We start from the raw sequence: 25,610 nt of genomic DNA, 5'->3' as shown, positions 1-25,610 counted from the left end.
TGGCAGTAAATGTACAGTTCAAGTTGTGTCGGTTAATAAATGCTGCAGCTTCTCAACACTAAGAAAAGTCTCATCCGTTGTTTCCCCAGCTGCTGAAGCAGTGACGGGGTTAGCCCAGAGGTATGCTAAGCAGGAAAGGCTAATGTTAAGCTAATGCTAACACTAGCGTTGTTCTTTTACAACCTTGGCTCTTGTTCAATCATATGCTTTTCAGAAGTTTTGGAATCCAGCTTTGAAGTGCTGTTATCAATGCTAAAAATCATCTAGAACCCCGATAACAATGCTAAAAAACCTATACTACATAAAAAACTTAATTCAAAACTTTGTAAATCTCAGCTGGTTGCATCTGGCAGTTGTGGTGGCACTGCAGTAGGTGCTTCACCATCTGTTGCCTGGTGGAGATCTGCAGTCTAGTGAGTGACCTCTTGTAGTTATGTATTTTGTCTGAGGTTGAAGGTCCACCTTGAACCTATATCCTAAAGGATATTGTTTGTCAGCAGGTTTACATGGCATTAAGCATTTTGGGCCTGTGATACGTGATTAATTGACGCCTACTCATGTGGAATAAACTTTTTTCCATTTCAACCCCACATATCGTCTATAGCTTTAGGAAAATTATCAAAATAAAGCCAGAACTGCAGAACCGAAACACTTCATTGGCATTCCCTCTCCGAGTTCCTGGGATTTTCATTCATGCAAGAACTTTTTAGAGCAGGTCGAGGTTCAGGAAAGTTGAGCCAAACAAAAACGAAATTAACCTCTCGTCTCTGATGACTTGATCCCAGAGCACCACTCCCACAAGCATCCACACATCCCTTGGTTGCAAGGGAGAGGGTATGACTAGCATTTCCCTGCGTGTTTTGGGAGCTGGCCTACTTTCTGTTTGTGTATTGTCTCGGTGTGTCTGTGTTCCTACTTTGGTTCCCTTGGTGAAGGCCCACAGGCTCTGTTGTTTTCTCTGAGACTGCGTTTAGTCCAAACTGTCCAGGTTTGGTCTAAATGCTGGTGAAAACCTCTCCTTTATTTAGCATGGGATTGTTATTGTTATGTGCAGTTTTATGCTAGATTTACGCCCTTTGTATTTGGAGGATGAGAGTATTCTCTGTGCTGATGAATGCTGCCATTAAGCAGCCTGCAGGGCTTCAGATGGAGCGAAGCTGAAAGACAGGCTTGTGGTGGTTACATAAGTCTGCTGTGTCATTGTGCTGCTGTGATGAGCCGGGCCCGGGCCAACAGTGGAAGTGGCCTCATTAACCAGCAGCAAATAAGCATTTTAACACATCTCACTGCTGTTTAACAGGCTGATATGAACTCATCTAAAAGACCAACCTTGATGATGTACACACACAAGAACAGCTGTAACTAGTAAATACTTCCCGTGCTCAATCTGCCAACTGTTTTGTTGCCTTCAGCATAGTTTACTATGAGCTTTGATGACCACATCGGCACTACAAACACCAGCCACCACCCTGGTCAAATTCAAAGTTGTAATTTGGATATTCAAAGCAGGCAAACGCAGGTGATTCTTGGATGCACTGATAGTTAGCTGGATTGTTGTCAGATATGCATTCTTCCTCGTTTGGTGGAGGATATTTGCTGCATTAAGTCTTCACTATTAGAAAGACCATTTAAGGCCTGCACCAATCTCTGTACTGAATTCACAGGGTGACATAATATCAGTAATAATATCTAACTCAATAAAGCAGCAAATTTCAATGATGAATCTGTGGGTGCCAGTGAAAGAAAGAAATGTTCTCATTGTAATCCATAATGATGAAATAAAAGTCATCAATATGAGATACAAAAGTCATAACAATGTGGTATAAAAGACAAAATTATGAGGTAAAAAGTCTAAATTAATTTAACTCATAATTTTGACTTTTAATCTCATATTTTGACTTTTTATCTCATAATTGACTATTAACTCATTATTTTGACTTCCTTAATCCACGATTATACCTTTTTATCTGATAATTACAATTTTTTTTGTCTTTCTAATTATGACTTACCATGGGGATTTTCTTTCACTGGCAGAAATAGGCTTCCATATGTTAATTGAAAATGGTGAAAACTATCAATTACCATTTCCCAGAGCCCAAATTGTCTCTTTTGGTTTGCTTGTTTTGTAACAAAATATTATATATTATAATATTTTCTATTATATCTGCTTTGTGAGGTTAGTTCTGTTTTAGAATTTACAATTTGAATGTTGTATGTAGAAATAAAGTGCAATAGATCAAGTTGATGTCCTAAAAGTGTTTTTTTCTTTTGCTAAAGTAAATGATAAAAAAGTGACACAGCAATTAGAGTTGGCTCCAACTCCAACTGACGAAATTCACTCATTGGATAGTGGACTGATGTCACCAATCGATATACTGATCCAGATTTCATTGTCTGATGTTTTTATGAATCATAAATAGTAAAAGTTTAAGCACAAAGCTAAAATAGCACAACTCAAATTGATTATCAGTTAAACATTTCAGATCTTTGAATCTGCCCACTCCACCGAGTTGACTGATTCTCTGATGGAAATGGAGTCTAATGAGTTTACGGTTCTGTCTAATATCTGGTAGAAGATTTCCAGTAAATCCCATATTTTTTTTTTCTCTTTAAACTTCCTCATCACTGTTTGATTACTGTAATATCTTGATCTGTTATCTCAGTGCATATAGCATGTATTGAAAACGACATCAGGCCACAAAAGCAATTGAGAACATGTGCTGTTCTATGACTACAGACCAAAACACACATTTTCTTTCTACATGATTATATGAACTTCTGTATACCAACATACAAACGATACAAGAACACAAGAAGAAGAATAACAAACGTCAGCATGCTGATGTGGTTTAGAAGAACTCAAAGGAGCTCATTTAAAGAAACAAACAGACAACAAACCGTGTAAAATAACATGGACTGACCTGTGTATTTGCCCCTCTCTGTGTGTCTCTGCAGTGGAGGGTGAAGGTCAAGGTCGCATTCTCCAGCGGTTTCCTGAGAAAGACTGGGAGGACAGCCCGTTCCCACAAGGCATAGAGCTGGTAAGTCAACACTTCCAGGCATGTTGCAGTGTAGCTCAGTGGCTGCGACAAGGCACTTAATCCAGTCAGGGTCCAGGGTCCAGTGGCTATTTTGCCTATTCACTCAAAATTCAGTTCAAATTTGAGATACATGTGGATACAAACAAGGCTTTTGTTAAAGAATATATAAAAACGGAATAAAACATATTTTGCGTGGAAGAAACCAAAATAAATGCTATGCCCTATAAAATAGAGGAAATTGAAAACTGTTTGCAAATCGTTACATTCTGTTTTTATTTGTGTTTTACACAACTTTTTTGGAATTAGGGTTTTATAAATTATAACACAATATATACTTAGCTCCAGCAAGTAATGGTTTTAGATTAGAGTTGCTGACATTTAGGATGGAGAAAATTGTTAACATTTAGGGAAGCCAACAGTCACTGAGGACATTTAGTCAAACGTTTACAGCAGGATGACTGAGAGTTATAGTAAAAGGCTCCAAACAAACTTTTTCACCACCTCTCTAAAGCTCACAAAGTTCACAAGAGAGTGCTAGCATTGTTCCACAGCAGCCACATTGACAAATGAGGCTTTTTTTGGCCTTGTGAGTGTAGCCAATATCAAGTATCTCAAAATGCCAGATAATTGATTCGTTTTAGGTTAGATTGAGACATCTTAATCATTTTTTGCAGAAACATTTACAAGTACACAACACCTGTATTATATCAGTAATGGGGAAGAAAAAGTCAGATTGCTGCACCTCTAATATTAATGCAGGCCACCTGTCATGCATTCATACATTGATTAAAAGGTCAGCTGGTACAGTATATCCTCTCTGTGAATCAGACATGACATGGATGCCTGAAAATTGCTTCATAAGTGGTTTTGGTGTGGACTGACTTAAGATTAAAGAGTCCATCAAATGGCATGTGTAACATGTTTACACATTCCAGTTTATGATCACTGTAGTGAGGCAACTTAATGAATAATGACTATACATAATAAATGTCATACCTTAACAAAAAAGTCCTAATATTGACTTTGTATTGTTTGCTCACCTCAGTCAACACCGCCACAGTACGGATTGCTTCATTAACATTTCGTGTTTAGTGAGTCAATATTTGAAAATGACATACCGCAACTTCTTTAAACCAACTACGTTGTGATTAGAAATGAGCGTAAAATATACTTTCACATATTTTCTCATGGTTTAGTCAGAGCTTTGGTGCTGTTGTCACATTATTAAAGCAGATGGAAAGTTTTCAGAACCTGTTATGTTGTGTTAATAATAGCCCAGCCCTTTATGATTCACCCTGAGGTGCTGTAAGAGCATGTGACCTGCTGCTGTCTGATATGTCACTCATGTTGGTATGAACACTAATCTTTTTTTCCCCTTTCTTCCCATCACCAACATTTCCCTGTTTCCCTCTTGTCCCAACTCAACCATCACCTTTTCACCTTTCTCATTTCCTCCTCCTCCTCCTCCTCCTCCTCCTCCTCCTCCTCCTCCTCCTCTTCCTCTTCTCTAGTTCTGTCAGCCCAGCGGTTGGCAGCTGGTTCCTGAGCGGCAGCCTGCCACCTTCTTTGTAGCGGTTTTGACTGACATTAACTCAGAGCGTCACTACTGTGCCTGCTTCACCTTCTGGGAAGGCCTAGACAACTCACAGGTGAGACAGACATCACCTGTTCAGTGTCTTGGTTGTTTCATCAATGCTTAAGCAACAACTGGGGCTTTTCCATCATGACTTGGCTGCGCTGAGTCAAACCAGGATGCACTGATTTGCATTTCAGTGATCATTTATATCAAAGGCTGTGCATTAGCAAGAATCTGGTGATTCAATACGTATCATGATACAGGGGTTATGAATCAGTATATTGCGATATATCCTTAAATAATAAATGAAGGCAAGGTCTAGAGCTATGTGTAAGCCATCTCAACAAAGTATTTGAACTTCTTTTGCATAAAAATACATATCAAACATAACTTATTATTTCTTGCAGAGTATTTTATATTGTTAAAATCATGACTAGAGGTGGACTGAAGAACACACCACCATGTGCATGAAATCTTTGGTTTACTTTTTTTATAAATCAGAACAGCGGAAATAGATAACAACACTGCTAGTTCGTGGTTGGAGGTTTAAACACAAAACAAAAAGAACCACTGCCACAAATCATGTATCACAATATCACAATACAGTGTTTTTGAGAATCGACACAGGATCACAAAACATTATGTCACCGTACTCAAGTGTATTGATATTTTCTTAAACTCCTACTTACAATGAGCTGAGATGTGCTGAATCATGTCCACTTTGATTAACCCATGACAACCGTCTTTATCTCTCGCAAACAAGCGTATATACATACGAGCATGGATGTTTTAAGGAGACACAACTTGTGTGCTGGAGAGCAAGAAGTCTTTAAAAGTGTCTGTGTGTTCAGTTCTCTTCTGACTGAATCTCTGTGGTTTGAAGTTTAGTTTCTTTCCTGTGTTGCTGTTTGTACGCTCAGCTTTCTGAATTATTTCACTGTTTCAAGTTCAGCTGTATAGAAGTTGTGTTGAGTTACTGTTGATGAAAACGCAACATTTCCTGATTTTGCCGCTTCATAGTAAAAGCTTTTAAATCACTAAATAAGAGAGGACTTTTATTGTGAAGAATTTATAGGAAATTAATTAATTATAATTATAATTAATTATTTTCTGTTTTACAGCCACAGTTTTTAATATTAGCTGTGGTAAATGTATGTAAAATCAAGATGCTGTTTTGTGCAATTCATGTGAATTTGTGAAAGTCAGTGTTTACTACTTCCATTTAATACATTATTTAAAGAGACAGTTCACCTCAAAATCAAAAATACATTGAAAATATAAAGACATACATTCAAAACTACTTTCTTCCTGCAGTAGAACCAGAACTACTTTCTTTGTATTAGAAAGTAAGTAGTTCCTACGTGAAACTGCTCATAACAAGGTATGATTTTGGGGTGAAGTTTTCCTTTAATGTCCACAGTTTGGACTGTTACTCTCAACATGATGCGACTGCAGTTACAGCCATTCTTCTCTGTGTTCAGCTGCAGAAGGCTGAGACCAGCGAGGCAGATGAGGTGGATGAGGAGCCAGCTGTCGTCCAATCAGCTCAGGTCTTTGCCCCCAAGAGCCTGGTGCTGGTGTCCCGACTGGACTACACCGAGGTGTTCAGGGTACGACACACGTCTCAGCTCAGACAGAGGCTAAAACACAACACTGAACATACCAATAATTGGTTTTCTTACATGGTACAAAGTAAACATTATTCTGCTAATAAATGCTTTGTAACATGGCTTTTATTTCAGATAAATAGGCATTTCATAAACACAATGTCTCCTCGAGGATGGAGTTGCAGCAGTTGAGTTGAAGTGTTTTTTTGCATGCAAACCTTTTTTGTGCAGGTTTCTATGTGTCTGCTGGCACCAGAAGGGCTCTTGAGGCCATACAGTACGCCTACATTTATGCACAGTAATGAGCAGAGGAAATGTCCGCCTGCTTACATATGAGGTTTATCAAGATTTTGGAAAATACATTTTTATTGAACATAATAAATAAAATATATAATAAAACATTTTTAAAACAATTCTGGACCCATATTGGATAAAAAAAATGTTATTTCAATTTTCCTGTACTGGGTTTGAATTGGGTGTTTGTGTTCAGACATTATTTCACTCCTTTAACACAAACAGTGATTTAAGTCAGATTTTAGTCAGTATCCGTTCAGTGTATGCTATATTTACAACATTTTCCCCACTATATTTTGCTGTTAGACAGTCTTTACTGATGGGGAATTGAAGCTGTTGTTTATGCTCTCTTCATAGCCACAAAACTTCATTGAAAAAAACAGTCACTTAACCTCACAGCACACAGGAGCTGCTGGTCTACTGCTGGCTTGATCTGCAGCAAGTAAAGTTAGTTCAGACCCGAACAAACTTGTAAACACAGATTCAAATAATAACACCACTAACTAACAAACACAAACTCCTACAACTCCTGTGTCCTGTGAGGTAAAAAGATTGTTCATTACGTATCACTTAATATTTAAGGCCCTACTACCCATCACTAATTTCTTTCACTGTAAACATGGTGTTGACCTCTGTGTCCCTCTTTATTGAACAGAACTGTCTGGGTCTGATCTACACCGTCCATGTAGATGGCCTGTCTGTCCCCTTGGAAACAGTGATTGGGAATCTCCTCACTTGTGTCATCCCCATTGCTGGAGGCTCTCAGGTAACTAGTGGTCACTCATCTCTTCCTTAAACACCTGTACAAACTGCACAGTCCTCCAAAAGTCAAAGATCATGGTTTGATGTCATACAGACTAAAGACTGTTGTGAACGGCTCAACAAGGGTGAAGAATAAACTATGACATCATTCTTCAGTCTCACTCCTCTTGGCTTTGCTGATGGATATACACTCCTTATGCCACCCTGCGCCTTGCTCAGCAGCATAACTCATTTAGATAGTAAGCAGTGTAGAGCTTGCCGCAGCCTGCTAGTATGGCATGGACAGCTAGCTCAGTCTGCTGGCATCGCTAAACGTGCAACCATGTTAGCTTGGTGCAACAGAAACATTTTAGCTGTTGTTGGAGAGGTGTGGACCTTGGTATAATGTGCATACAGTATGTATGTGTGTATTTCTTCATGCAAGCATAATTGAATAATTTATGGAATACTATGTACAGAGAGTCATGTGATTTGACACTAATCTTCATGGAGCTGCTTTTACAGCAGATCTCTGTCCCTGGGGAGTCAGTGTCATATATGTCCCAGTCAGCCGTCCTGTAATCACACAGTAGGGTAGATGTATTAGCATCATTCCGATTCATTTTCATTGTTACAGGCTTACTGGGAAACAAAACACAGAGTCCTCTTTGTGGATGATCAGTGCCACTTAACAGACTTAGAAGGAATCCTCACTGTGCAAGCCGTGTTGGCCCTGGAAGAAAACCACAGATAAACAAAACCAACATGTTTGTGTTTTTCTTAACAAATCATGTCTGAGATACTAACTCAATACTTCTGGAGTCGTAGGAGTGGAATAAAAAAGAACAAATCTCTAAAGGAATAAGAAAATAAATGTGGAATATAAAGGGTAATACATTAAAATGCATGCGGAAATATAAAGACATTTATTTTCACGTTTATTCGTTCATTTATTTCTGTATGCTAAAAATATCACTCTGAAAAGAAAAAAGTCAGAGAGACTAATTGCTTTTGCATTTTTTGTCACAAAATAAAGATAACTCAACTCAAGCCTCACCTGCCACACTTAGTGTGTGCCTACGTGGACAACCAGCAGATAAAATCACTGTATCAGGAATCAGGTCATTTACATCATATAATGTATAATTTATATTGTTTATAGTAGATTATTGATGTGTTTTCTAGTCAGAATTGCTTGCAGAGTGCTGAGCTTCAAATCAAATATGGAGAAAAAAGGATTTTATTGAAATTATTTGTCTAGAGATCGTAGAGTAATTGTTTTACACACGCTCAGCCAGGTTATAGCTGATAGGATGCAAAGTCCACTCAGACTAACCACTCAGACACCCAGTCATCGTTCTGTAAAATGCTAGAAAAGACTGAAAATGGACCCTGAAAATGTTTGAAAGATACCTGAATTTTTACTTTTAGTTGTGGGAACCCTGTAAGGAGAAGCAAAAGCATCTGATGTACTTTCATTATTTTTAAATTCTTCTTTATATTTCTACAGTCATATATTTTTTATTCTTTCACACATTTATCCGTAGTTATGGCACTCCTATGACTCCATAAATATTTGCACTAAGCTTCACTTTTTAAAAAAAATATCTTTGTATTCTTGTGGGATATGTGAAATAAGTCAGCCAATGAGAAACAGTGTTTTATCCTTCATGCTGAAGCTACAAGACAGTATACATAAATAACATAACAAGCACATTTTTGGTTATTTTCAACTTATTTCTCATTACATTTTATGGATTTTTCTTGTTTGTCTTTTTTATTTTGTTACTATTTCTTCTCTCCTTTAACATTTTCATATATTTTTCAAGAACAATGTTATTTTTAATCTCAACATGAGAAAATAGTGCCTTCTTTCCGTTTTCAAACTGTTTTTTTGCAAGTAAACTCAATAAGTAAGTGTAATGGGGATGCTTTTACATCCGTTCATGCCCATGGTGCACATATGGTTGGAAGTTCCTATTTTCTCTAAATGCACATCAGTCAAACCCTCCCACTGTGGTTTCCAGATGTTCTAACCCATGTGTGTCATTTTTGTGCACTCTACTGTACACTGGTTCCTCTGTGTTACAGATAAATGAGTCCCCAGTTTGTAGTTTAGACATGGTTCCTCAGGCCTGTGACTGGCTGCTGGCCTGTCTCCAGGTAACTTTACCGTTCTGCAAGCTTCACCAATCAACAACCAGCTCGATGTTATTGATTCTGTTAAATCAAACAGACCCGACTTGTTTTCTTTTCTTTAAGGAATGTGTTCTTTATGCAGTCATTTCAAATCATGCGTGATTGATGGCGCTTCAGCTGTTTTTGACCCGCTTTTTTTGTGTGTTTTGTGATCCAACAGGATCATGTTAATCATTTCAAACATTTCATTTCTTTTTTTTTTCTTCTTTTATGTTTGTTGTCAACTTGATTTGTTGCAGCTATCAATAAGCATTTTAGAGTATTGAATGTTTACAAGTTCTCTCTGTATCAGCCACACACAAACACACATTCAAACCCGTTGTTGTGCAGGTCGTAGTTCAGTTGCTGGGTGACCATATGGGATGGCAGATGGCCTCCTACCGGGCAGCGCAGCGTCTGAATGAGAGAATCAGATCTAATCAGTATTAACACACATACAGACCCAAACAGCAGAGGCTAATGCTCAGCTCTCCTCACACACTAACACACATCTGAAAGCACAAGCACAGGTCAAACTTATAGCTGAGTCCTCTGTCATTCTCCGTCATACGGCTGGATTCTGACTAAAATATCATTTTAGAGCTGTGTAATACCTAGAGTGCAATGTAAAATATAAGACACACACAATCACACTGTTTGACTAACTCAAACACCCATATACTGTAAATGCACTCAGCTCCTCAGGGCCGTTACAAATGAGTTTGTGCCGCTGCTACCCAGCCAAGCACAAACAGTTCTGTTCTCTCGACTCAAGAGGACAGGACAGGCCACTTGGAAAAGAGAGACGCACAAACACACACTTACACACATTCCTGTAACTGTTTAATCACACAGGACTTTTCTATCAGTCACACCAAATGTCTGTCATTACCACAGAGTGTGTGTCTGTTAACGTCAACCTCTGCCCAGACACGCACGACAATATGACTCCAGCGATGTGACACTGAAATCAACTCTGCCATTAGACGAGTTGTCGTGGCAACACTGTCGCACACCAAATAGTCAGCCATCTAACCCTCTGCCGAGCCTGAATGGGACTTGTAATTTATGTATTTGTGAATACTTGTTGGAAGATGGTTAGAGTAACACAACTGTGCACATTAGAGAAGCTGTCATATTTGTGTCTGAGTGTGTTAACATTTTATCCTACGTTTGTTGCACCATCAGCCTCTCAGATTTACTCTAAATTGCAAATACTAAACATATTTTTACTTGATAGAACCCTGACATCAGTTTGGTGACACCTTCTATGACGCCCATGTCTATAATGCATTGTAAACATGCTTACAATGCATTATACTGTCCTTAAAGCAAAGTTTAATTATCATTATAAGCACTTATAAATATTCATAAAGGAATTAAGTGTATACATATAGTTACAAGCTCTCATAAATATTCATAATACTTTATAACAACATAACATCTCTAAAGGAGTCTATAAGATAGTTATAAGCATTCAAAAATATTCATAATACTTTATAACAATCATAACACTCTAAAGCATTGTGTAATTATAATTATAAGCACTCAGAAATATTTATTATATTTTCTAACAATAATCATAACACCTTTCTAAAGTAATGAATAATTATAGTTTTCTCATTTTTTATTTGTGCATTATAATCATTGTTATAATGCATTAAAGGTCATTATAAAAAAATGTTGAATGTGTTTGTGACTATGAATATGTATGTGTGCTTACAACTATACTTATGCATGGCTGTAAGCACATCTTACAGGTTCTTAGTAGTCGAGTAAAACTCGATATTCAAACAGTTTTGGAAAGAATTTTGAATTAGAAATTTAAAATGTTTCATTAAACCCTCCCCCCAAACAGCACTTGTCCAATCACAGCTTAGCAACTGTAGCTAAGGACGGCAGCTCAGTCTAACTGTGTACGTGGGGCTACAGTAAGATTGATACTCTGTATATTAAGAGTTTGGATGTAGTTCCATTATTACTCTCTCCAAAGCCAAAATAAAAGTAGAAGTGTAGAAAATGGAAACAGTGTGTCTGTTCTAGTTGCAAATGTTAGCATGTCTGGCTGTTTAGCTTACTAGTGTTAATTAAGCACAGTAGCTTTTTATTCCACATTTTTTTTTACACTTGCTGCACACATTGATTAGTCCTTATCCTAATTTCTATGCACTGATAATGGGACAGGCTGTCACATCAATGTCTGCTGAGTGACTAAAAGGAGTGAACTTTCAACATTTGTCTAAAAAAAAAAGAAAGAAAGATGTGACTCTTCCAATGCTTTGCAGCTTATGAAATAGCCTAACAGATGTTTTACAAGCATATGACAAGAACAGGTTGACCTGCAGGATGTTACAGCACTTAAGTAATTTATCTGAGTAGTTTACACAACCCTAATGTGAAGTGAACTTCAGGCTGTTGGCCTGAAGTGAGAAATGGTGAATTACAAAAGTGGAACGGCGGGGTGGTCTCCTGGTGAGGAAGACCATCCTTAACACAGAGAAGTGACAGACCACTGAGATTGCATCCTTCCTCATCAAGTCCCCTTGAACAACATCTTGCAATCCGTGCACGACCTTGACCTGTGACCTGCGTGTGACCATGGTGGGGGATGACTTCTGTTCAGTATGGAAGTGCTCATCCAGCCATCCATTAGAGATTGAGCTGTTACGGGACATGTCTTAATCTGTCTCTGTAATGAATTCATGGGACAGAGGGAATTCCAGTCTTTCTTTCTGGAAACTGTCTGTCGCACTGCCAAGTGTTTTGACTGTCAGAATTTGATTTAGCAGCAACACATTAGAACAATTTAATGCTTAAATTAGAGAAAATCCACTTCAAACTGAAAGTTGCGCAAGTCGTTTTGCTGAAGGTCATTGCCACTTTCTGTAAGTCGTGACACGTTTGTTCTCACGTAGCCTCTGAACTTCAGTTTTCCCTTCACTGTACCTCTTATCAGCAGTGTCAGTAAGGTTGAGGTTGGAAGGTGATTTCAGTGCGGGAACTCTGCTGTTTCAGTATCAATTTGAGTACCTGTAAGGCTTTATATGGTGTTGGAAAAGCCAAACCATGGTCACATGTTTTCAGTTTTGGAACACCAGTGTTACTGTTGCAGTGTAATTTTAAAACCATGTGAGGATGTAGGAGTTCAGATAGCTCATTTAAAAACCTTCCTACAGATTCACATTTCAACATCATTCCCACTGAGTCTCCCCCTCTGTACCTTCATCGAGTGTGTTTGTGTGTGTGAGAGAGCTACAATGAACTGCACCTATAAAAGTAATGTCATCACTTTCTTCCCCCTTTATTACTATTATCACTGTTGTATTAGTCTGCCTCACCAGCTGTCGACTGTGGTATAAGCCTGCTGTGTCAGGCGGCATTCTCTTCCCCTTCCACTATCTGCATGTTATTATTTTTCGGGATCGCAGTCTCTACAGGAGACAACAACAACAACCTCTGAATTAGGAACCTACACGCTGAAAATGGTTAGTTACCCTTACCTGGTTGCTAAGGTTAAGAACATACACAAGGCTTTCTCTCAGATTACCTTCTGTCAGAAAGCCCAGAAAGCTGACTGTCAAAACGTGCTTTCTGGCATAAAGGCTTTAGGAAGTCAGGTTACATAGTATAAAAAGTGATGTAGCCCACATCAGGAAGTTAGGTTTAGTTAAGTTTGCTTTACACACCAAAAGTATTTGGCTGTCTATGCACCAAAACTATTAGGTTAGTTTTAGGCCCCTAAACTACTTGCTTAGGTATAGACACAAAAACTACATGGTAGGTTTTGGGCACGTTTAGGAAAACATCATGGTTTTGGGTTAAAACGGACCGTTAACCATGTGTGAGAAATTCCTTTCTGTCAGAAAGATTTGAACTTCTCCCCTGTGCTTACCATTTCTTTTGTGGGGATTTATCCACTTTAATTCCCAGGATCACCTCACCACATGCAAATATTCCACCAAAACAAGCTTAGCTCCAATACTATTTTGCAGGAGCACTATTGCTGCACCGCCCAAGACAACTGTTATCGGTTTAAAGAAATACAAGTGAACAATAGTGTGTTTTTTCCCCCTATAACAGAATGATAATATGAGGAGCCCGATCTTTGCCCAGCACTGACACAGCGCTGTGGAGGTCTGGCTATGCAAGACAACTGTCATTTATGACAAATTAAATTACCAGTGTTTATAATGTTGCTTTCTTTGTGTTGATTTGAAACTAAGAGTAAAATGACATAAAGTTTGCTGCTGAATGCTAAATGATGGCTTTACTTTGTTTTGCACGTGTCTCTCATGTCTAATGCTGCATTCATTCTATGTTTTTACACAGCCATCATCTTTGCAGTTCATGTTTATGATGTTATTGTTTGTGCAGCTTATTTGTTTTGCCATGCTGATACATTACTGTCATATTGTTGTCATGTTTGGGTATTCTGTACCCTCACTCCTGTTGTTTCTAATCTGTGTCTTATCCTGCGGGGCGTGTGTGTGTGTGTGTGTGTGCGTGCGTGTGTGTGCGCGCGTGTGTCTCTGCTGGGTGCTTGTGTAGCCGGGCCAGGAGGAGAGAGAGGAGAGTTTGGTACGCCAGCCTGACTTCATTCTCCCCACGCCACCAATCAGCTCTGAGCTTCCTCAGCTTCCTTTTCTCCACCCATTTCCCCTCAGCCAATCCACGCACACCTCCTGTGGCAGGAGAACCAATCAAAGTGCTTTGGTACAGACTCAATATGTGATCCACAACTGATCATTCATTTCATACTAAACAGTCATCTGATACAGGCACCTCAAACTTACCCCTGTAGTCATGATACCTTATATTGGGTTGTCTGATTCACGTACACACTGCAGTTCTGTGGAGGATCTGAAACTGAAACTACAAACAGTAGTGAAATTAAGATTCCACAGTACACTTTCAGATCAGTGTAAAGTGATCAGCATTGATCATGATGCATTTGCAGCCCTAATGTAATGTAACAAGGAGCAGTACAACAAAGTCATTTAGATTTCTTAATCACTTGGTGCAGTGCTTGGTACGACTTGGTTAGGTTTAGGCACCAAAAACACTTGGTTCAGTACACAAAACATTTTGCTATATGCAGCCATATTTAGCCTTTTAACAGTACAGTAAGATGTAATATATGGTTTAGAACACTAATGTATTTGTATGTGTCTATAATGACATGTTAGGCGTAATCTATAGTATTGTAGATGCTGATGATGATGTAAGTGCATTTTTTTGTTGTTGCTAGGCAGCCAGTAAATGAGCTGTCCTCAGCCAAATCATGGTTTTACACTTAAACAACAACTTTCCTGAAATATCAAGCAATGCACTAATTTCCCTGCACACCTGCTGTTTTCTGTTAAAATCTTGGTAACTGTGGTTGATAAAATCATAGCTCCGGATGTTCAGCAACAGCCACTAGTAATTTTGCAAAGGATATGTAAACTTTGTCCTCACCACCACCCCAATTTATAATCTGATTTGACAGCTAGGGGGAAAAAAAGCTCCAAAATGACATAGGGCACTTTGCTGCTCTCAGTTAAAGTTTTTTCAACTCCAGGCATTCAGAGCGCTCCTGCAAATATGCAAGGTGCTCACAGCACATTAACAGTGCGCAAAACGCTTCCTGCCCATAGAAAACAACTGTAAGAAGAAGCCTCTCACTGCCAAAGTTGCACGACTTGGGCTTTATAATTTTTGACAAATACATTAATAAACACTTGTATCTGCTTACAACTCCATTATGTGTTATTAGCCATTCATTACATCTTTATATACTGAGTATGAGTGTTGAATAAGGGAACTTAGAGTCATATATTTCCAAGTGATTCAAACTATTGACTTTGTACTGCCACCACCTTTGTTTACTACCCCAGCAAGCATTAGAGGCCTGTAGCCTGTAGGCTTCCAGTTCATTGAAGTAATTTACAACAGTGTTGAAGATGCTACATCAGAGCCATGTGGTTATGTGTTCTCTCTGACCATGTAAGTAAACACTTTGCATATCAGCCCAAACCTCAAAAGCCAAACTTTGAATTGAACACACCTGATGATCAGATGTTGGATCACAGTATTGAATTGCTAACAGCTCGCCTATGGTTGCTGACGCTCTTGCTGCTGCTGTAGAGAGCATGAAAATAATGCTGCACCTTTCCCTCCCAGCTAGCCCAGTGCACACACAGCCATACTGACTGGGTACACTGTAGACAAAGCCCTTTTTCAGAAACAAACTGCTGATTCAAACTGGTTTGTGAAGTCTAAAAGCCCTCTGGGGAGATGAAAATACACCTTGGGTGTCTACTGTTATATAATAGTCCAGGTGTTGATGCATGTGATTTCATGTTATTTTGTTTCCTCTGTGCAAAAGGTCACAGAATTTTGATTATGTGACAAAAATGTGTGGATTCATTTTAGCCTTAATGGTGTTGCCCAAATAAACATAGTCAGGAAAGGGAAGTTGCTCATTAGAATTATGAAGGGCTTAACTGGTAAAGCATAACTTGAAATGTCTTTTGTACCAATTTTAAGTAAAAATATTGACTCCCATATGTTTCATGTAATCAAGAAATCTTGTGATCTTGCCTCAAGCTGCAATGCTCAGTTTTACAGTATTATTGTGCTCATAGTGTATTGATTTATATCTTTGCAGTCTAAATCATTCCCATTTCCACTCCCGGATACGCTTGTTATCCAAACCAACCACAGATCAATATTTGTTGGCTGTGCCTTCTGTCTGGAGCACAGTAGATTTTCAGTTTGTTCTTCATTAATGGAGGCCACGGTTATTAGACACAGTGTAGAGCAGATCAGAGATCTTGAATTGTATGTAACAGGCTGTGCTGTTGTAGCCTCTGTAAGAACTTTCGACCTTTTTTACAGCAACTCAGATTATATAAGTGTTTCTACAGTGTCAAATGTTAATTTAATCGCAGGATTTTCTTTCATGGCTCTAAATGAATCATCCATACCGATTTCCCCCCAATCAATCTCCTCTCCCTTTGTGCTCACATTTGACGGCAGTGGAAAATGGCCTGCGCATGACACCTGCCATGTGTGCTGGTTTTTCTCTCGCCCATGAAGGCTCATTGACACGGTGGTGTTGTTTTGCAGTGAGGTGGTTGGCATGGAGTCCTGCCCAGCTCCATTCATGTCCTGATCGGCTGGAATGGCTTGTGTTTTATTTGTGATGTACCTGCTAAGCTTCTGGGATTCTCCATCTCTCTGTCGCTGCTGACTCACGCTGCTCCCTGGACACGCACGACTGATTAAAACCACGCTGTCAGAACCTGATTTTCTGAGAAACAACATAAGCTCTTTGGTTTTCTCACCTCCCCCTTTACAATCCTTCTTTTCTCTCCTTCTCTCTGTTAATCTATAGAGGACTATAACGTTAGGTGCTGGCGACCGGCAAATTATCCAGACCCCCATCGATGACTCCCTTCCTGTCAGTGGCACCAGTGTGGCCCAGCTCTTCAGGCAGCTCGGTACGAACAATCACTCTGTGATACAGGATTCATTCTACAACTGTCCAGAGTTTTGCTACATTTTCATTATGATGAATGCAATAATTTGTGGTGGCAGTAAAGTGTCAAAGTTACTCACATTCATTCTATAACCAAAGATTTTTACCCAAAACAAATATCAGATTTTGAAATTGTAGAAGGTTACAAGGTTCATGTTATTTATTATTTTATAACACAGGGGTGCGAGCTGTAGTCCCCTTTATGTTACTCACAAAAACATCAAATATATATAAATATTATGTACAGTAAATGGGTGAATTAGTAATAAATCACTAATATTTATTTATTTCAGGGTCTTTTCAGGGCATATGTATGGTATATTAATTTATTTTAGACTATATTTACAGTATATTTAGGTTGTATTTATTTTAGGGTATATATTAGGGTAAATTTATTTATTTTAAGGTCTGTTTTAGGCCACATGTAGGGGATATTTCAGATCTATTTATTTATTTTCGGGTAAATTAAAGGTTATTGGGTGTGTTTATTTTAGGGTATTATTATTTATTTTGGGGTATATTTTAGGGTATATTTTAGGATTGATTTATTTATTTTAGTATATGTTTATTAATTTTAGGGTATGATTATTTTAGAATATAATTTTGGGTATATTTATTTTAGAGTATATTTAGGATAAATTTATTAATTTAGGGTATGATTATTTTAGAATATATTTTAGTTGATTTTTTTTTAAGTTTATTTATTTATTTTATTTATATTTATTTATTTTAGGGTATATTTAGTGTCTGTAACTTTAAAATGTATTAAATATTTTAAGGTTTGGGTTTAGGTTATTTTTTTTATTTTTTTTTTTTAGCATCTTAGAAATTTTCATGGCCCAGTCAGTAATAAAGGATTTAAACCTCTAACAAAACCCCTGAATGTTTTAGTGCTCAGTCACAGCAGATTTTTAGATTATTTGAACTGAAAACTAACTTGTACTTCTTCTGGTAGAACCCACAGAATGATTGTTAATGTGGTCTCAGTCCTGGACTCCCTGTGATGTCTTGTCTGTGCTCTCTTCTCCCTCAGGTATAGTCAACGTGTTGTATCTGTTCTGTGCCGCCCTGACGGAACATAAGATCCTGTTCCTGTCCAGCAGCTACCAGAGACTAACAGATGCCTGCCGAGGACTACTGGCCATCATGTTCCCCCTCAAATACAGGTGACACTCTAAGTCTCTCCATGCTGTGTCTTTAGTTCTGTCTCTGGACATTTGAGCTGTACCCCAATGGATATAGTTGACAACAGATGTGCTTAATCTCCTCCTGTGTGTGTGTGTGTGTGTGTGTGTGTGTGTGTGTGTGTGTGTGTGTGTGTGTGTGTGTGTGTGTCCCTTTCAGCTTCACCTACGTTCCCATCCTGCCGGGGAAACTACTAGAGGTCCTCAGCACCCCCACCCCTTTCATCATCGGCGTCAATTCATTTTTTCGCTCGGAGACACAAGAATTGGTAGGTTCTCATCCTTACAATACATTAGCGTGATGTAACAATTGCTGTATATTTGGATAAGACAAAGTGAAGTCAGCCTTCAGAGACACTGACCATGTTTCCATCTAAGTATTTTTATGCATATTTTGAAGTATCACATCAGAAACACACCAGCTGTTTCCACTGTGACAGTTTCCTTGTCACTGTCATGGCTCTATAATCTGTGCATGATCACTCCACACAGATCTGATGGAACCGTCCTCCCATTTATACATGAAACAGACAACAGTGTTATATTTCCATCCTGTTTTCTATATTGTTTTTCACTGTTTGAGGTTTGATTGGTGCTCTATAAATTGCATCATCTTGTTGGGCCCTCTTCCTCTGCAATGGTATAATGGTTTTCCAACTGGAGAATTAGTCTCATCTTCTGCTTATCGTCATGAACCAATCCTAATAATCGCTTAGGTTAGTGGGTGGAAACATTGGCATTTTTTTTTTGCAGATTTACTCAAAATTTGGCATTTGTTATATCTCATGAGCTTGAGGCTTGTGGCCTTTGTTTTTCCTTATTCAAGTCCCAGTACCCCTTTAATATTATATTGCAGAGATTTGGCATGCATTTTTGCACAGGATAAGGACTGTGCGTTTTGTCCCCCATCACTTATATTGAAATCAAGGTAGTCAGTATGGACAGGAAGAACAATTTCAGTAACCCATCACTCTTGAAATGTGTGTATGGGCATCTAAATATTTTTCTAAGATGGACTTGAAATTGAAAATTCAACCTGAGTGTAAAAGTGATGACCACCAAACTAATGCCTTTACCACAGTACAGTGCTAAAAGCAGTGAGGACAGTGCTTTTACAGTATCAATACTTCGTAGTACTTTTAAGCAAATTTTTTTTTTTTAGATCTTGGAAGTTTCCTGACAAAGGCCCATCTTGTCCCTCATTCGTCACTGTATTTGTTTTATGGGAGATTGTTGGCAGTGCCTTCTGAAAGAGGAAATAAATGAAAAGCTTTTGAACAGAAGCAGCAGAAAATGTTGGCACCACGCAGCCAGCTGCAGGACGAAACGCCAGCTACACACCTCCATCAACAATAAACAAACAAACCAGTATGATTAAAAAACCCAGCACGCTCTGCAGGATAGACAGGATAAAGAGGAACACCTGCTGCATGTTTCCAGCTGTGGGAAAGAAATGTGATATAATAAAAGCAACTTTAGTGTTAAAAGTTGAATATGTTGTTCCTCGGTTTAATAAGCTCGCTCCCAAAAAGGATCAGAGGCCAAACTTCTCAATGAGGACCCCCTGCTGTATACTTAAATATACCCTCAGCTACTCTGACATGGAGTTTTAATCATGTAAACTCTTGCTGACCCATTAAGCAATGGTTCATGTGTCTTTTAATAAACTGCCCCTGCTGCCAGCTGGTTATCTGCCACCTGCCTACTTTTGTAGATTGTAGTACAATACTCTTCACAAACCTTGCCAAGATAAACTGTACCAATATACATGATAATGATTACTGTCTAGATGTTACGATCAAAGGAAATAATTGGCTGCTGTCTTATTAAAGCCCGATGAGAGTGTAATGAACACTGTTCAAGATGTCTGACTGTATGCTGATGTGCCGCCCTGATGGAGCCATTGTCTCACAATACAACGAGACACTGTGTTTCATACAGTAGTGCACGGCCTGTTATCGATGTGCGAGCAGTCGTCAGGGTCAGAGGTCGAAGGTTATGTGACTGTTGTTCGATTGCTAGCGTCCTGTAATGAGCAGCTGTTGACTGAGACGACTCTTAATGTCTGCTTTCAGTCGCTGTAATCAGCTCCTGTGTCTTTTTATCAACAGTCTCAGAGGCAGAGATGAAAGGTGTATTTATGTGTTTTCAGTTGGACGTCATCATCGCTGACCTGGACGGCGGCACGGTGACCATCCCCGAGTGCGTCCACATCTCCCTGCTGCCTGAACCGCTCCTCCAGCAGACCCAGACTGTGCTGTCCATGGTAAGAGCTGCAGCCTAAACTCTGAACACACCCTCTAACACTCACTGCTACTGAGGACTGGGAAGTCTCATTAACATCCAGTGGGTGGTTTCTACCAAGCAATAAATTCCCCACTGGTGCTTTATGGGTTGAGATGCCAGGAAGCTTTTCAGGGTTTGTTTTCTTCCTGTTACTCTGGATTATTCTTTAAGGTTTCACTTAGGTTTTAGTGATCAAATGTACCTTTTATCATATGTAGTCAATCTCATCCTGTTTTTTAAGTCAAGTTTTAGTTAACTAAAAGTCTTATCTTAAAACTTAAGACTATTTTAGTCTAGTTATAGTCTTTTTTTTTTTAGTTTGTTACCTTGCGAGGCAGCTGGTTTGGCAAGATAATGCAAAAATCCATCTTGTGAAGTTATCCATTTGTGTCCACATCAAAAGTGGTGCAGCTAATCAGCATCCTAGGAGGGACTACTGGAAGCTTTGGGTGTGGTTTAACATGAGACGACAGCAAGAAGTGTCTTGAACTAACAATGGCGGCTCCTGAAACGCTGTAATAGCATCAATTATGTCAGAAGTGGAGAGTATTTCTATGAGTATTTCTTTATTGAAAGAAGAGAGTTCTTACCAACTATTTTTAGGCCCCATTGCATTGCTTCCCTTCTGATAAAGCCCCACATTTGTTTGTTTTGTTTTTTTCCTCAGCCTCATTGTAATGAAAATGGGCCTAAACATCATCCCACCTGAGCTCTACACCCTCAGGATCAAACAACTTGATCAATTGTCTTATTGTGTCTCTCTGAATTGCATGCAGGTCTAACCCTCAGTATCCTTGCAGTTGTTCATTAGCAGCTGTTTCTTTTTGCATGAATGTGGTCTCCTCTTCCAAGCTTGTGTGGTTTCTCCTTCTGAACAGACACAATTTTCAGCACAGTCTCTTCAAAGTCCTAATACTGATTCCCACACTGTGTTTATGGGCTAAAAGAGAAAGAATTTCCTTGTTATTAAAACAGATTCTGGAGCATAACTTTGCCAATTCATCTACACAAAGCATTTTGTAGAAGTGATCATAGGCACAAACGTTAGTAATTTGATAAATTCTCTTTATTCTCAATATTTCAACTTTAATCTTGAAATACAAAATGAAAAAAAAAAAACTATTTTTTTTTCTTATGCCTGGTCCTAATATTCTTCCCTACTTACTCTTCATGCCTACTTAACTGGATTGAGTAGTTGTAGTAGTAATTGTAGTAATTGTTGGGTTTAGTAATGTGTCTGTTTGGAACATGGCGGTTCATAATAATAGTTACTTTAGTGTTGGTTTATGGTTTTAACTAGCTTTATTGTATGACAGTTTAACAGTTTTTATTTTTTAAACTAAATATATTTCTCATCTTTTTCCCGTCAGTGATATTCTTAATAGCCACCTATAGCCATTAGTACTTTGTACTAGTATTAGTGAATAGTGTGTAATATAGGTAGAACAGCACTTAATGATCAGGCAGTGTCTGGAATGTAGAAGGGGCCCTGTGTTTCCTGGAATTTTCCATTTGAATATTGAAGTGAGTGTCTGATTTTCTCAACTTTCAAGCAGGACATGATGTCTGCCAACCATTGTGTGTGAGTGGGCGGGGCAGCGTCCCTCCACCTGAGCAGGATTGCTGGCAGAGCCAGAAGGGAAACAAGAGATGAAGTATGTTGTTCTTCTGCAGTTAATTGTACTTCTCCTCCAGTGACTCCAAACAGAGCAACCAGAGGATTTGGTTTCAATTTAACATTTAAATGATCTATAATGTGTGAATTTTAGTTTAAAATGAAGGAATTAAGGAAAATTATCAACAGAGGGTGAAGAAATAACAGTTTTGACATTATGTCACAGAAGTCTATGTATTGTGTTGCAGAGATATCTGCTGAAGTTAGCATGCTAACCTGCTAGAACCAGCCTGTTGCTTTGTGTCACAGGAGGGGATAGTGACTCACTATAGTGCCTTGGCTGGCTTCAGTCCAACAACACCGAGGTGGTATTCTTGCCGGGTTTGACTGTTGGTGCCATGGGGTTGACCCCGGGATAACCCCCTCTCAGGCCCACCCTGAACCCTCCGTATCTTTGTCGTCCCCAGAGACATAGTCCTGGTTTGAGCCGCTGCAACTCACTGTATTGCCTATTAACAAAAAGACCTCCATCGGTCTCGGAGGCTGTGTTTGGACCAGGTCCGGCTCTGTTCACTGGGATTAACAATTAGAAGGTCTCAGGAAAGGATGTCCTGCAGTCCTGACACGCTCCATTGCACTTGCAAGTAAAGAACGTCCCACCAAACTCCATTCACAAAGCTTTCAAGTTCACTTGCATCACAGCACACATACTTCTGTCACAGTCCTGGTTGGATTAGCTGTAAATTACCTCTGTACCCTGTACCCAAACTTGGCTCCATCACTCTCTGAGGCTATATTTGGTTCACTTGTAAGCTGATGAACTAAGGGCAGCTACAGTTAGCAACTATAGTTACCAGCAGTTAGTGATTACTCTGGTGATATGCTGCCCCCTGTTTGTTTGGAGAATGAAGTGGGCGGGTGGCCACTTGTTACACACTGCACCCTTAACACCTGAGATAGTATGACACATCCAGTGCTTTTTAAGGCTTGGGCATGACCAGTACATAAGAACAAAGGCACTCTTACAGTAAGAACTAACCTCAGGATACTTGCCAGATATTTTGGCTTCTGAAATATGAGCCACTTGGAGCACAGAGGTTGAATTAACCAGTTTAAGCACAGAACACGAGACGTTTTAGTGCCAGTTAAGTTGTTTGTCTTTTTATTTTGGGTTTTGGTCTCATTTTAGTCGAATTTTGGTGCCACGATGCTGCCAAACCATATCACCCTCACACACATAGGAAACAGTGTTCTGTCACGTACTATTCCTGCACTGCACCATTGTGCTCATATCAAGCACTTCACATAATGCCAGCTCACAGTAAGCACTTTATTGCATATTGCAGCTTCAGGCCCTTCCAGTATTCCAGTGCCAGCTCCTTCTGAGAAATGATTTTTTTTTATATCTGTTAATGTGTGTAAACAAAGGAATTCCCAGCTTCCTTATTCTCTTACTGTCATTTGCAGAAAGATTTAATCTCTTTCCTGCTTCCCAGTGGGATTTGTTGTAACTAGTTTTATTGAATGTCTCAGGTAAGACAATCATAATGAAACTATTGCACTATGTCAACAGCAAATTGTTATGATTGCAGTCACGTGTAAAAACATAATAAGGAGTAATGGTCAACATAAATCATTGCCTTCTCTGAAACCTGGTCATATTTGATTTGTTGTCTCAGATCCGCCCCGACTCACTGATACGGGCATGGTGGCTGTCTGTCTGATCTGCCTGTGCACATGCTGCAGTTATAAACTGTCATAATGGGACTATTTGTAAATCATCCCTAGTGTATTTGTTTACAGACTTTTATGGCACTCAAAAAAAGGATTCACCCCCCTGTAACTGTTTTTTTGTCTTTCTATAACAGTAACTGTAATTTGATTTTATGACTGTGATTAACAGAAAACAAGACCACGAGTCTACAGCCACGCAGACGTCCCTGTGAGGCTTTACTTGAGCTAAGTGCTCACATCAGCATGCCAGTATCCAACAGTCTTTGAGATATTTCAGCATGGCACAAAATAGCGGACCGGCCAACTGACCGACATTGCCATCCCTAGAGACATGCTGCGAGCAAAGAGAAAACAAACCTCTCCAATTTAATATAAAAATGCTGCGAATACAGTCTGTGAGACAACTTGGGAGAACTTGAGAGCAGCCATACAGCTGCGCCTAATAAATATTGACTTTAGAGGGGGCAAATACTTTTTCAATTATGTTTCATGTTTTTTGTTTTGAGAAATTTGTAGAAGTGTTTAAATTATGACATTTGTCCTTTGTACCTGAGTATTTCCATTTTCTGCTGCTTTATAGTAACCTGACACACCAGATGGTTTATTACACAGAACCATCTGGGAAGTTGTCCTTAGAAACTGTGGAAAAGGGCAGGCAACTTCAGAAAAACACTTGGCAGGTGATTGGATGAACCATCTGTCTAACATGTCTATCACAGGCTAACTTCAACCAATCAGATCAGCGAACTGTATAAAGTAGTAGGAGAGCAAAGAGTCTGAAGCCGCATTCTCAAGTGTGTAGCTAGCATGTCGATAGACGATTCTTGGCGTTTTTGTTAAGAAAATTTGCACATAAAAGGTGCTCCTCTGGTTATTGCTTCCATTCTTCTGTTGCTGTTGAATTTCATCAACTGCAAATTTACACATATCCTGCTTTCATTCACATAAAAACATTTCCACAAAAAAGAAAAAGGCACAAATTTTTGCAGTAAAAATTGTTAGAGGGTCCCCAAACCCAATGCTTATTGCGCGACACCCCCTCACACACCATCCTGCTAGTGCTGAAATGAGGCCTAGTCAGTTGAAAAATACAAAAACTTACTGCTTAAAATAAACTAAAATGAATTCAGGACAAACATCTATGAAGTGGATTGCTTCTAGTTCTCTTGATTGTGCTGAGTCAGCTGTGGGTAAATCCTCCTAATGTGTGTTATGATGCCAACTCATCCCTTCCTGGATAGTCTGTTTTGTTTGCTGTTGTGACTGCAGTCACGTATAAAACATGGTGACTCACTTTATATGATTCATGCCTCTATAAGATGACTGATGAGCGTCTGGTAAAAGATAAATTGATAAACCTGCCACAAACCAGAGGGCATCTGTCCCTCTGCTGGCGGCTCAGAGGTTTTGGAGATGTGACGTCACTGAGGCAGAGGGTAGGATGTGTTTATTTGTGAGAGGCCGGAGCTGCTCTGTCTCTATTCAGATATGCCAAGTGTGTATTTGGATGCTGTGAGGAGCCTACATTTTTGATAATCAACATGCTCTTCCCACGGACTCTCACTGTATTTGGAATATTTATAATATAAGAAATGTTGTTATGAAAATTGAAGCTGAAAATACAGTCTCCCTCTGCAGACATCAAGTAAAAAACTGTAATAAACTAATGCTGCATGATCTGGAAAATGCTTTATTTTAACTGTTATGTTTTCAAGGTTAGGCATATGCTTGAATTTGAAAATATTCCATGAAAAAACATTTGATTTTCAGCAGAATCTGATCATCTACACAGTCGCTCCTGCAAAACAAAATATTTATATATTTGAAATGAA

General features: G+C 39.0%; 1 protein-coding gene across 1 annotated transcript in view; it reads left to right on the top strand.

Moving 5' to 3' along the window:
- Positions 1–25,610, top strand: part of sbf1 (SET binding factor 1) — an 80,751-nt gene that overhangs the window by 25,056 nt on the left and 30,085 nt on the right. The window contains exons 2-11 of the mRNA XM_084711058.1: positions 2,956–3,041; positions 4,553–4,690; positions 6,099–6,227; positions 7,174–7,284; positions 9,351–9,422; positions 13,986–14,015; positions 16,816–16,921; positions 17,993–18,125; positions 18,304–18,412; positions 20,296–20,409. Of these exons, the coding sequence (XP_084567184.1) occupies positions 2,956–3,041; positions 4,553–4,690; positions 6,099–6,227; positions 7,174–7,284; positions 9,351–9,422; positions 13,986–14,015; positions 16,816–16,921; positions 17,993–18,125; positions 18,304–18,412; positions 20,296–20,409 (1,028 nt within the window). The remainder of the gene's footprint in view (positions 1–2,955; positions 3,042–4,552; positions 4,691–6,098; positions 6,228–7,173; positions 7,285–9,350; positions 9,423–13,985; positions 14,016–16,815; positions 16,922–17,992; positions 18,126–18,303; positions 18,413–20,295; positions 20,410–25,610) is intronic.

This window comes from Lutjanus erythropterus, chromosome 22, assembly GCF_056507025.1.
Source record: "Lutjanus erythropterus isolate fLutEry1 chromosome 22, fLutEry1.hap2, whole genome shotgun sequence".
NCBI lineage: Eukaryota > Metazoa > Chordata > Actinopteri > Lutjaniformes > Lutjanidae > Lutjanus > Lutjanus erythropterus.
Note: the sequence above shows the minus strand (reverse complement) of the source record. Positions and strands in the feature narration are given on the sequence as shown.